This window comes from Helianthus annuus, chromosome 4 (assembly GCF_002127325.2).
Source record: "Helianthus annuus cultivar XRQ/B chromosome 4, HanXRQr2.0-SUNRISE, whole genome shotgun sequence".
Lineage (NCBI taxonomy): Eukaryota > Viridiplantae > Streptophyta > Magnoliopsida > Asterales > Asteraceae > Helianthus > Helianthus annuus.
The window spans coordinates 16,165,670-16,178,695 of record NC_035436.2 but is presented as its reverse complement, the minus strand read 5'-3'; the positions used below and the strand labels follow the sequence as shown (position 1 = coordinate 16,178,695).

General features: G+C 35.3%; 1 protein-coding gene and 2 long non-coding RNA genes across 6 annotated transcripts; 1 reads left to right on the top strand and 2 right to left on the bottom strand.

Moving 5' to 3' along the window:
• Nucleotides 1-3,377: 3,377 nt before the first annotated feature.
• Nucleotides 3,378-4,820, bottom strand: LOC110935846. 4 transcript variants are annotated; one of them, XR_002589468.2, is made up of 5 exons: nucleotides 4,682-4,820; nucleotides 4,389-4,597; nucleotides 4,251-4,298; nucleotides 3,902-4,101; nucleotides 3,378-3,798 (listed from the first exon to the last, which is right to left on the bottom strand). It is a non-coding gene; the product is annotated as an uncharacterized LOC110935846 (long non-coding RNA). The 4 variants fall into 4 exon arrangements; XR_002589469.2 differs by lacking the exon at nucleotides 4,251-4,298; XR_002589470.2 differs by lacking the exon at nucleotides 4,251-4,298 and having other exon boundaries at nucleotides 4,454-4,597.
• A 2,990-nt stretch (nucleotides 4,821-7,810) lies between these two features.
• LOC110935843 lies at nucleotides 7,811-8,651 on the top strand. Its single transcript, XR_002589465.2, has 4 exons — nucleotides 7,811-7,892; nucleotides 8,006-8,088; nucleotides 8,221-8,301; nucleotides 8,465-8,651. It is a non-coding gene; the product is annotated as an uncharacterized LOC110935843 (long non-coding RNA).
• Nucleotides 8,652-8,984: 333 nt separating this feature from the next.
• LOC118491439 (receptor-like protein EIX2) lies at nucleotides 8,985-12,039 on the bottom strand. Its single transcript, XM_035989232.1, has 2 exons — nucleotides 9,077-12,039; nucleotides 8,985-8,991 (listed from the first exon to the last, which is right to left on the bottom strand). Exons 1-2 carry the CDS (start codon nucleotides 12,037-12,039, stop codon nucleotides 8,985-8,987), a joined length of 2,970 nt encoding a protein of 989 aa, XP_035845125.1.
• Nucleotides 12,040-13,026: the final 987 nt, after the last annotated feature.

Genomic DNA, 13,026 nt, shown 5'->3' with positions numbered 1-13,026 from the left:
TACAAGAATTTGAAGCCTTTGGTTGACACCTAAAAGTCAAAATGAACTCTTTTTATGATTTTCTTATAATTCTGAATCTTTTTTTTTTAATATCTGTTTTAGTTAAAGTTTATGATCCTTGTTTGATGTTCTTGTCCCTTCAATCCAGTATAGATCTTTTTTTATCTCAGTTTTTTGTTAAAGAGTTAAAGTTCATGATCTTTGCAAAAGTTACACAATGGCAGTTTTGTTCGTCTCAGATGGGTTTTTGTTATACTGGATTGTAGAGAGAGAGAGAGAAGAGAGAGGGTAGAGAGAGAGAGGAGAGATGATCAGATGGGTTTTCGTTATATTTTATTATTATTATATAATATAATCTTTATTTATATTTTACTAAAATACTCTTAGTCCAAAAAATGACCAAAATGCCCCTGCACTAAAGGACAAAATAGGCAGCTTTCAACAGTCAAAAAAAGGGTTTTTGGATTTTGGACTAAAATGGCAACAAAATGCAAACCACATGGACCCAGATGTAAAAAGTTTGAGATTTGGACTAAAACGGCAAAAGTGCCCAAACCACAGGGACCAAAATGGCAGTTTAGTCAAAAAATTAAATATTTTTTAATAAAAATCGCTAGTTTTAGTCTCCAAAAAAATTTATTTTTTTTATTGACGAAAAGTAGCGATTTTTATTAAAAAAAAATTGTGTGTGTTTTTAAGATTTTTTTAGGTATTTTTGGTTGTGTTCACATTGTTTCTCGCGGTTCTCGCAATAAAGGGTGGTTCCTAACGGATCCTTCTCCTACATATATATATATATATATATATATATATATATATATATATATATCCACATCTAGTTGTAAGAACCGCGAGAACTACACCCCACGGAGCGCCGTTCGCCATGATTTTTTTTACAAGTAGATGTGTATATTATAAACACAGCCGTAAAAAATCATGGCGAACGGCGCTCCGTGGGGTGTAGTTTTTTACACCACAAGTTTGGTGAAAAAAAAGAAAAAAAATTAAAAAACACCAAACTTGTGGTGTAAAAAACTACACCCCACGGAGCGCTGTTCGCCATGATTTTTTACGGCTGTATTTATAATACACACATCTACTTGTAAAAAAAAATCATGGCGAACGGCGCTCCGTGGGGTGTAGTTCTCGCGGTTCTTACAACTCGGGGTGGTTTTCATTCTAGCAGCCCCCCCTATATATATATATATATATATATATATATATATATAATTGCACGTTAAAAAACAATCACGTACGCAATGTACGTTAAGCCATTTTGTACGTTAACTGACCTCTATATATATATGGATGATCTGATGGTTTACACTTGGTTTAACCTTATTTTTTGAGTATAGTACACGTTGGACTCATTGTGGTTTGTCAGAACTTTGAATTTGATCCTCACCTTTTCAAAAGTATATGGATGGTCTTATATGGATGGATGGTCTGATGGTTTACACTTTATAACATATTTAATTCACAACTTTTCCAAAAGATACATGGACGGCCCCAATGGTTTGCACTTAGTAACGTATTTAGTCTCTAATTTGACCATGCTTGAATCATAAGATTTGTTGGTTGGAGACTAAATACGTTACTAAGTGCACACCACAAAGACCATCCGTGTACTTTTGATCCAGGGATCATATCCAAAATTTTGGTAAATCGCGGGGACCATGTAACACCCCAAAATCCTAATTTTGACTATAGTTCCCATTCGTGCTCTCTCACTCCCTCCACAGTCGCCTAAGCTTTTTTTTCCTTTTCTTGTTCCTGTTATAGCTATGCTGTTATGATTTCACCTGCTACTTCTTTAGTTAAGTTTAATCCAATTATTTTGCCATAATATTGTAATCATTGTTCCTGCTATGACCATTTTAAGTTCTATGTTAAGTATAGTTAAGATTAAGAGTGACTAGAGGTATGGTTAAATCATAAGGTTTTATTATAAGTGTAATCTATTATCGAATCCCAAACCGTAAAACCAAACCAAAACCAAACCGTGAATCCCAAACCGTAAAACCAAACCGTTAGTAACTGTTAGGTTTGATTCGGTTTTAATTTTCAACGGTTCGGTTTCGGTTTTCGACAATAAAAAACCGTTACTAACGGTTTGGCTCACGGTTTGATCTAAAAACCGGCCAAACCAAACTATGAACATCCCTACTGTTAGATTTTGCAAGCATGAGGAGGCAAATTGCAAGATACGGATAAGACGGGTGTGTAGTACAAAAGGTCTTGTAAGCAAGAGGCAAATTGTAATTTACTCCTTACAAAAATAGGCTAAAAGTAATTAGGTCAATCTTAAAATTAATCTTAAATCAACTATTATTGATGCAAGCCCAAGTGTAGAGGATCGGGCCATTACATTTCTGGAGGCCCATGATCGAGCTTCCAAGGTTATTTTACGAAAACGAGCATAACTTTGGCTACGGGTCTCCGTTTTAGGCGTTCGACCTCTCAAATCGAAGCTTGAAACGAGGAGCACGTCGTGGCAAGGTCCCGGAGGCGCCTTGTCCAAGTTTCGGTTCCTCTAGATCTTTGCAAATAGATAGACAATAAAATAAATACGCTTTATTGATAACAATTAAGATGTGAAACTTTCACGATAAGTCAATAACTGGGATGCAAATTATTATACGAAAGCTCTTAACATATTAAATTATGTTTTAAAAATACTTACATCTAACCCATCTCCATCTCAAATTTAAAAAATATCAAGCAAAACAAAATTAATACTTCAACTGTTACATCTGAATTCTTTGGAACCCTTTCTAGACCAGGCTGTGGGCAATTTTAAAACATGATATATCCATTAAATATCATAAATTGCCCTCTTTCGTGTATCCCAAAGTTAATTGGTTTGATGTATAGGAGATTAGCATATAGTAGTTTCAATGGATTTTTTTTACTATGAGAATGTACCGTTAACAAATTCAACAGTGAAAACATTGGAACTTTTCCCCGGTTACGTTGAATCAGTTTGGATTGTGTTAAACGGTCCTTATCATTGTGATGGTTCTTGGATGATTGTCATAGCATCTATCGTACTCGGGTCGCAGATTTGTTACAAAGTTTTTCCGATTGATATTCGTTGCTCGTGTTTGGCGCAAGTAGTCCCTATTATGCGAATATTAGGTTAGTTTCTTACTTTCTTTCTCATAGTCACGGTTAGGAGAACTTTTGATGCATGGTTGCAGCTTCAAGAAGGCATCAATTAATAGAGGTTTTAAAACTCCAACTACAAAACATGACAACCAAACACCAAAAGACACCATGATTCATTTTATCAAACACCTTAGTTGCACAGTTTCCTGGCAAGAAATAAAAGCTCAGGCAAAACCATCATAGTCTTTGAAGTTTGGCTACACACCACAGGTTCAAGACTATCAAATTATAGAGGTTTTAAACAACATATACAACATATATAAGACTTTTTGCACATTGTACAACTACATGATGCGCATTTGTGTTACAAGTTTATAATATGCTAGTATTAAACCCCGCGCGTTGCGCCGTGGTTCCCGAATTGTTCTATATAATTTGTTAGGTAAACAACAACAAATATGGTTAATAATGTTGCAACAAATTGAGTACAAACCTTTATAGCTATAAGTTACACATTAAGTTGCAATCTGACCCGCTACCATTAGAATGTGACCTGCAATCTGACCTATGAAATGCCACCTTGATTTTAACCTGTTGTAAAATACAATGAGCTTTGCCACCCCATACAGCATGCATCAAATGACCTCTTCTTTGTGCTTTTAGATTAGAGATCCATCTTCAATAGTTAGGCTGGAATCAAAGAAACAAAATATGAGGTAATTAAGAACCATAAACTGTATCACAGAGCCTAACCTATTGTTAATCACATTCAGGGGATTAATTTAGGACTCACCGGTCAAAACATGGCCATCATGAAGGATCGACTGAGGGTTTACCTGTAAACACAGTGACGCCAGAAACGGAAGCAGGTGCAAATCGACGATGGTGCACTTTTGTTTCCTCATTTAAAAGACTTGAACTGCAACACCCACTTATAGTGGCAAAACGGTACAAATATTCGATCTTTATCTTCACACCAAACATCACCGTTGTCTATAGTAAAAAAAAAAAAAAAAAAAGAAATTGAATACTTTACCTTATGGTTCAATTCATTTCCTTATGGTTCATAACATTAGAATAGCAAGTCTAAGTTCGATAACTGAATTACTAATAAGAACTTGAGTTCAATTTATCAACTTTACCTTTTTTTTGTCAAACATTACAAGAGAAAGAGTCATCTTTGGCAGTAACTTTAGGTAATTAAAAGGTAATTTATGTTAGTAACAGAACAAAAAGAAACTCAACTTTATGTAAAGAAATTATAATATTAAGCAGATAACCTTTAAGTTGCAATCACAAATGCCATTTCATATTCAAAGAAGAAAGCAAAAGGAATCTTTAAAACCTTCAAAGATCACCAACAGCTGTAAAACCCATGTTTCATAGACCGATTAACGTGCAACTAATAGCCCTAAACAGCACTATTGTTTGAAACTGAATCACTTGTGATGGATTCTGGCATTAACCAACTGTTTGAAACTGAATCACTCTATAACAAACACGTAAAAGAGCATCAATGGATAGCAAATTAAACCGTTATGAATACGAAGACAGAGAGATTATAATAACTTACTTATGGTAGATGAATCGGAATTCAAGTTAGCAGGCAAAATTGAGGGTTTTTCCGCCATTAAAGTGTAAAATTCGCACGCTTCAAGAATGAACAAACGGTTGCTGCACTTGATAAGTTGATATATTTATCCTGATTTGTTAACATTGGGGGTTAAAATGTGGAATTAGGTTGAAAAATGATAACAGAAGTGGGGTCGGGTGGGGTAGGGCAAGGTTATTTTAATTTAATATTTAAAATTTTCTATTTTTAATAAACTCAAAAAGACACATTTTCCCATCTTTAACGAAAAAATAGACGGGGTTAAGTTAGTTGTTGGACCATAATGATGATGGTGAAACCTTTTTGGACTCATCAACGATAAATAAAACCTTTGTATTATAATGGCAAAACTACCCAAACTATATGGACCATTTTGACATTTTACTCAACTAAAAATTAAAATATAATTAACTGTGATTATTCATATATTTATTTACACAGAAAATAAATAAATAAAAGTTTAATCTCTAAATCGTTATCTTACTCTCTCTCCTGCTTTCTCTCTCTCTTCCCCGTTCGAATACTCTTCAATTTCTCATCTTCCCCCAAAAAAGTTGTAGCGAAATCCTACCAAGTTTTTGTTGCAGAGGCCGCTAATTCTCTCGCCTCTGCTCTCAATGACGCCAAAACTCGTCTTGAAATTGATTTCCCGTAATTCTCTAATCGACACATTTTAAGCATTTTATTAGACACTCATGCCTCTGTTAATATTAAAAAAATTGCATTTAATAATGTGGTGATTGTTCCTCATTGCATGATTTGTTTGTTGAGTGTTTCCCCCATAAGAACAATAGCCATCAGCACCCGACATGTAATTCCGTGTTTGTGACAGCCGAAAAACGCCTCAGGGTCTAAAGGTGGCGCATGTTATTTTCCGTTTGCTTACATTTGTTATTTTTTGTTTGCTTCCATTTTAAATTGTTGACATCAACAGGCCAGTACCTACCAGCATTATGCTTTCTTGCTGGTTTCGTAAAATGAAGCTTCTCGAAGCTTTTTTGCTAAGTAAAAAGATTCCCCTATATGACATTGTGAAGGGGTCTTCAGATGAGTTTACGGATGCCAATGTGCAACTTGCATTGGCTGTTGTAAGGAAGCTACAAGAAATTCGGGAAACACGAGCTCGCATTGTAACTCATTTTTATTTTTATTTTCATTTCATTTCATTTTCTTCATTTGAAGTATCTACCGTTTTTGTGCCAAATTTGAGATAACACAATACACATGACCCAAATCAACCCATTTACAAGTAAACGGGTGAAAATTGCCACCTCATCGTCAACCGTTGATGGTATACGCGTTTCGAACTTATTTTTTGATGTAGGTGTTCCCTGACAAGCCAGAAAGACGTAGAGCCTCAGAGCTATTCAAATCAGCTATTGATTTGGTAAGTGAAATAATCATTATAAACCCTAATCTGAGATTCATAAATCCCTATATGTCCTTAATGCAGGTTGACGGAATCACTATCGGTTCGTTGGATGATATTCCAGCTGGCCCTGTTTCTTCCTTTTTCAAATCTATAAGGAACACACTCGATTTTGATTTTGACGATGAAAATGAAGGTTACTTTTATAGTAAAACAAACTTCTCTAAACTTCCATACTGCAGCGTTTATTTTAATGTGAAAGAGGAATATTTACTTGTGATCATATTGGTGAATAATTAGAATGTAATCTAGACTTAGATTATTTGATCATGTATTTGGATTAAAAGTGAAAGGGCACTAATTTTAACGTTATTTTACTAATTTCGTGAAAATAATGTTAAAAGAGGGGGATGGTTAATCATGCATCATGTGGTGGTGTTGATAGCCGAAAGACACGGGAGTACATGCGCTAATTGGCCTTTGTCTTAATTGCCGAGTGTTATGTGCCTTATGTCCAAGGCTTGATACAAAACTACCTTCGAGCCGGGGGGTCTCACTGGAAGCAGCCTCTCTATTCCAACGGGGTAGATGTATGGCTGTATGATGATGAGGATGATGATGATGATTGGTCATAAGGCAGGAAACGAAAGTCAAAGGCCGTTAATTGGCAGTTAATGACAGTTTTCTGGTACCCCAAACGAATAGGTATAACTACCTTGTTCGTACCGTTTCATAGACTACAAATGGGCGCAAAATTGTATGGTTACGTAGATCAATTTCATAATCAAAACAGTCTGCGTTGACTTACGTTGACAGACGAAATTTATCCAAATTGACCCCATGTTATTGTTCTTGATGCATGATTAATTCGTAATTAAGTGTTCTTGATATCCAACAATAATTACAATTTTTGTTGCATAAGTGAACCGTTTATGACATTTTTTTGTAACTGACCCGTTTATAACATTTTTTTATAACTGACCCGTTTATGACATTTTTTTTGCAACTGACCCGTTTATAACATTTTTTTATAACTGACCCGTTTATGACACAGATAGGTGGCAGTCTGACAAACCGCCAACGCTTTATGTATTCATTTGTTGCAGCACCCGTGAACTTGCTACCATCGAGACATATCTGGTACGGGTGTATTTTCTCTTATATGGATTGGTTTAGTAACGGGTCAAATCTGTTCAGGTTGAAAAAGGTGGTTTTGCTACATGCAAAAAAAGAACAAAATCGGTTTGGTTGACCAACAAACACTTCTTGTCCACTATAAAAATTCTGAACAGTTAATGTTTGAATTATAGTTTAGAAACAATATTGTTAGTACAATAATTAAAATATCTGAATAAAACAATATTGGTCCATGCTGACGTGCAGGAAAAATTTGGGGCATCAACACCCGCGCTCCTATTTAATCTGGAACTCGAGACGTTGCGGTAATATTTATGTGGATTTAATTCAGATAAAATTCATATACGATGTCATTAAATTTTAGTTTTTTTTTTCTCTGTGACAAATGGAACGGTTGGATTTGGCAGAGCTGACCTTGGTCTTCTTGGTTTTCCACCGAAAGATTTACACTACCGATTTCTTTCTCAATTTACTCCGGTTTTCTATAATCGGATAAGAGAGTATTCCAAGGTAGTTCTTATGACCTTATGATTTATTTATTTTAATTATTTTTTATTGTAAGGTTTGACATTACTTTGATAGATATTTTTACTTTAAAATGAAAATACAATGGCATTAGCACCATATATAGTGAATTACACTGGGCCCTCTTCCGCCAATACCCTGGTAAGAATATTAATTTTGACATTACGTTGATGACATGTCAGCAGCCCCATCTAAAGTTATCTTTTTTTAGAACAATTAGCTTTAAAATATTAATTTTGACCCTACTGTTGCAGGACCCTGGCAGGTGATGCTTAAGCAAACGGATAATTCGTATGCTTGTGTTGCTGAAAGTGAAACCCGCTTCACCCTTAATGAAGTAAGTACTTCACACTTAGTTTTTGATCCGTTTCTTTTCAAGCCGATTTTGTTTATTTTAGTGTTCGACCCGTTAGGGATAAAAGGGTAACCCGAATCAAAACATTCATAGACATTTGTTTGGTATGGGCAGACGAAAGAAGAACTGCTAAGGGTTCTTGGACTGAAGGAGGAACAAGGAAGCCAACTTGAGTTCCTTCGCAGGGGCTATAAGGTAAATTTCTCATTTCTATTCGTTCCTCCAAAAATTCACCCTCCAAAAATTTGACCCCTTAAAGGCTTTGTAGAGTTCAAACTTTTGACCTTCTTCCATAACCCAAATTGACCCGTTTACCATTTCTTTGTACATTTGGTATAATTCGGTGTGTTGTCTGCAGACTGCAACATGGTGGGAGGAAGACGTTGATTTGGAGTTATCATCAGCATGGCGTAACTAAGTTGAACCCGATAAAAAATGGGGCTTAGTTATGATCATTTCATATTGTTTTTACTTGTATATCAATCAGTACACATATTTCCTCTTGATTTTTTTTTCTAAAGTTTTTTATATACTTCTATTTTTGTCACTAGGTCTCCTATTGGTCATAGTGAAGAATATACAAGTATCAGAATATAATTTTCTATCGATTGATGTTGAAGACAAAGGGCAAGCATTGGAGCAACTTTTTAACCTATCAATATAAGAATTCATAAACCCCCCAACATAGCTATTCAAAACCTGCGGTTGAGTAATTTTTCTGTCCTACAGGCTTATTTACCTCAATTTCCCCCAAATTTTCTACATCCCATTTTACACCATTTTTTACTGCTTCAAAGAAAATGATCATACAAAGAACATACTTACTAACACAAACAACACAACACGACATGACATTATCTAGTTTTAATACAAAGTTTTCAAATTCTGAAGTAATCCATGAAACATATTACAGCATCAACAAGAAAACATGTGACAACAATACTTATGTATAACATCATAAACCATATACCTCAATTTACTCAGAAAACCGAAATATGCAATCCTCCATGATCTTCTCATTATCAATGGACCCATAATCATCCAGAATCCACTAACAAATCCAACCACTATGCTTATAATCAACCCCCAATCTGCTCCATCGTCTTCTTTTTTCTCTCCTATCGTATGGGCTGCTGCTTCAACTGGTTCACAACCATTAGCTTCAGTTAGTGGAGCTCCACAAAGTTTGTTGCCAAAGAAGCTAGACACACCAAAGCTTTGAAGCTGTGTACCTATTGGAATTCTTCCTGTTAAATTGTTGAAGGACACGTTGAAGCTACTCAAGAAATGTAAACTTGACAAGCTCATGGGAAGTTCCCCGGAAAGCATGTTTACGGATAAATCTAAAGATATCAGTTCTTTCATGTTTCCGATCTTCTCTGGGATACTTCCACTTAATTGATTTCTTGATAAATTCAACGATTTTAACACCAAGAGGGACATTAGCTCACTAGGAATATACCCGGTGAGATTGTTACTCGAAAGGTCTATCAACATCACTAATGGAAGAATACTGCTATATGTATCCTCTCGTCCATTCGTCACCAATGAATCACCAGCGATCGGGCTTTCAAGTCCAACGATACTGATGTAAGCAAAGTCATCTCTTGAATTGCTTTCGATGCCGGAAAGGATACTAAAGTTGTTGAAGCATCTCGGAATATTTCCAGATAGGTTGTTATGAGCAAGATCTAATATTTGAATATGTCTAATATGACAAAGCTCATGAGGAATATTTCCGTCAAAACGGTTTGATCTAAGGTTAAGAATTCTTAAACGAGTAAGTTTTGCTCCAATCCATGTTGGAATGCTTCCAGTAAGTTCATTCCTTCCAAGTTCAAGAATACCTAGTTTTGTTAAGTTCATTAGAGAAGAATGTAATCTTCCGGAGATCTTGTTCCCACGCATGTTGATATGCTGTAAAGGTAAAGAACCCAATGTTCTTGGAATCTCACCAGACAAAGTGTTATTCCCCAAATTTAAGGTTTTCAACCTTGGCCATTTCTCCCAACACTCTGGAATATCACCCGATAAATGATTATTTTCCAAATTAAGATAAAATGTTCTTGTCGCACCACTAGAACACAAGAAAGGATGTAATGATCCCCCAAACCCATTCGAGCTAATGTCAATAATATCAAGTGTTGCAGGGATACCAGAGAATGTTAATGGTCCTCGGATATGATTATTTGACATATTCAAAAACATTAAATTGGAGAATGATCTCAAAAATGATTCAGGCATGGGCGATGAAATGCCTGCATTGCTTATGTCTAAAGCCCTTAAATCCTTCTGTGATTGCAACCACAACGGAAATTGAGGGCCTAAAACCCAAGATTTCAGATACAAGGATCCCAACTGGAAAGGGGGAATCCAGTTTGCAACTTGCAGCCTTAAGATTAATTTGTTAGCTGATCCATCTAGATCCTTCAAGCTCACTAGTTTGATAAAGTGAGCTTCTGTCACAACACCTGTAAGTAAATTATCAGAAAAATCTAAAGAAGTCAACTTTGAAAGTTGTCCGAGGCTATCAGGAAGGCTGCCATTCAGTCGGTTTGACCTAACATACAACTGTTCTAATGATGATAATTGTCCAATTGAGTATGGAATGGGACCAGAAATTTGATTATCTCTGAGATGTAATGTTCTGAGAAATGACAAGTTTCCTATGGAATGAGGAATTATACCACTTATATAGTTCCTGAACAAGGATAATGACTCCAAGGCAGGTGATTTGCACTCGAAAAAACTTTCAAGAAAATATGTCAGACTAATATTACCAATATAGTTCTCAGACAAATCAATCTCTCTCAAATTACAAAAGTTACCTAATGATTTAGGTATTCTCTTAGTGAGTTGATTTTCAGACAAGCGGAGGCTAATAAGATTTGTTAAATTTTGAAGGGAATCTAGAACTGAACTTGAAATACCACAATAACTAATATCTAACGAGATGAGATTACTACTAGACAACTCTTGAAATATTGAGGAAGAATTCATGAAATCATTGCCGGCCACATGAAGCAACTCAAGAGAAGTCAGATTGCGGAAGCTAGGAATAGGACCATGAAAACTACACGCAGTTAAATCCAGTGAAACTAGACTAGTTACACTGAATATCCACTGTGGTACTGAACTGTTAAAATAATTGTAAGAAAGATCGAGAACAGAAAGGGATGTGAGATTGACACTAGGAACATACATGTGTAGATTTGAGAGTTCACATAGAGACAAATGTAGCTGGACCAAAGAAGGAAGGGTGTTAATCACCTGAAGCCAATCGGTTGCTTTGCTAAGGTCCATGCCACTCATATCGAGGTGATGCAACATACCAAGGCTTGACAACCACTTCATATTCGCCATGCTCGTTCTTTCAAATGGATCGTCATGAAAACTTCCAAGAGACAGAACATGTAATTCTGAGAGATTCCCTAGTGTTGGAGGGATAGTTCCGCTAAAATTGGAACGTGAAAGGTTAAGGTACCTTAGGTTTTGAAAAGAACCAATAAATTTAGGAACTTGGATGCCTCCAAAATTATTGCAACTCAAATCCAGATGCTTGAGTTGCTTTAGAACCAACAAAGATTGACTTATATCCCCTTTCAATTTCTGCTTCAAGGCTTCTTCGTATCCTGTCATGCTATAATAATCATCGATACTACAATGACCATCAAGTCCAGGAAGATGAATACGATGAACATGACCTGTAGAATTATCACAAGCTATCCCAGCCCATGTACAGCAGTCCTTGTTCTCAGCAACCCACGAAGCGAGTCGTTGTGATTCATCAGTGAGGCCATGCTTGAACTGGAGAAGTGCTTGTCTCTCAATGTCATTGCAATGAGAGTTTTGATTAGATGAGCATAAACGAAACAAGGCCAAAACAACAAGTAAGAACAAGTGAAAACAAGAATATGAAGATCGAGCACTCATTTTGTTTGATATTAGTTTAAAAGATGAGATGGGGGCTTAATCTAAACTCGAATATTTATAAATACCAACAGTAGCTTTTACTTGGCTGTATGAACGGTAGCTTTTACTTGGCTGTATGAACGGTAGCCAATCTATATGGACACAAATATCATCAGTGTGTGGACACGAATAAAGCAATTTAGAATAAGTCAAGGTTAGTTGTCATCCAAAGTTGGTGGACATAAATGGAGAAGCCTGTAACCAGCTTTCATTTCAATTTAGAAAACCAATCAAAATTGGGACCAGTTTGTGAAAAGCAGAAATCAGTCATTTGTAGTAACTTTGAACGAGTCCATGAAAAAGGTGCATCACTAAATCTGTCAAATGAAGCTCATATATAGATAGCATGTGAACTATATTTTGTTCTTTTAGTCTAAATTAATCATCTTTGAATCATATAAAGGTGCATAATGTATACACACCCATAGGCAATCAAGGAATTTTTTTATATTTTATCTTCAGTATATATATAAATAAACTTTCTTTCATTTTTTGGGGAGTTTTTGGGCATCTAGCTTTATGCGAGCCTACTTAACTTGCAGTTTAACATCAACTCTATAGTAGGATTTCAAATATAAACTAACATCAACAAATAAATTAGAAAAAAATATATTCAAACCTGGAACTTATAAGTTTCTTAATCATTGAGTTATAATTGTATTGTAAACTAACTGTTGTAATTCTTATGATACTAAAATATACATATGTAATAAATCTGGTATACTCGTTCAAATATATATATATATATATATATATATATATATATATATATATATATATATATATATATATATATAGGGTAGGGTTCATGCGAGAAACACGTTTATTGTGAGAACCAATGTGAACACAACAAAATAAACCCACTACACCACCTAAAACATAAAAATTATCTAAAATAAAACAACCCCCCCCCCCCAAAAAAAAAAAAAAAAAAAAAAAAAAAAAAAA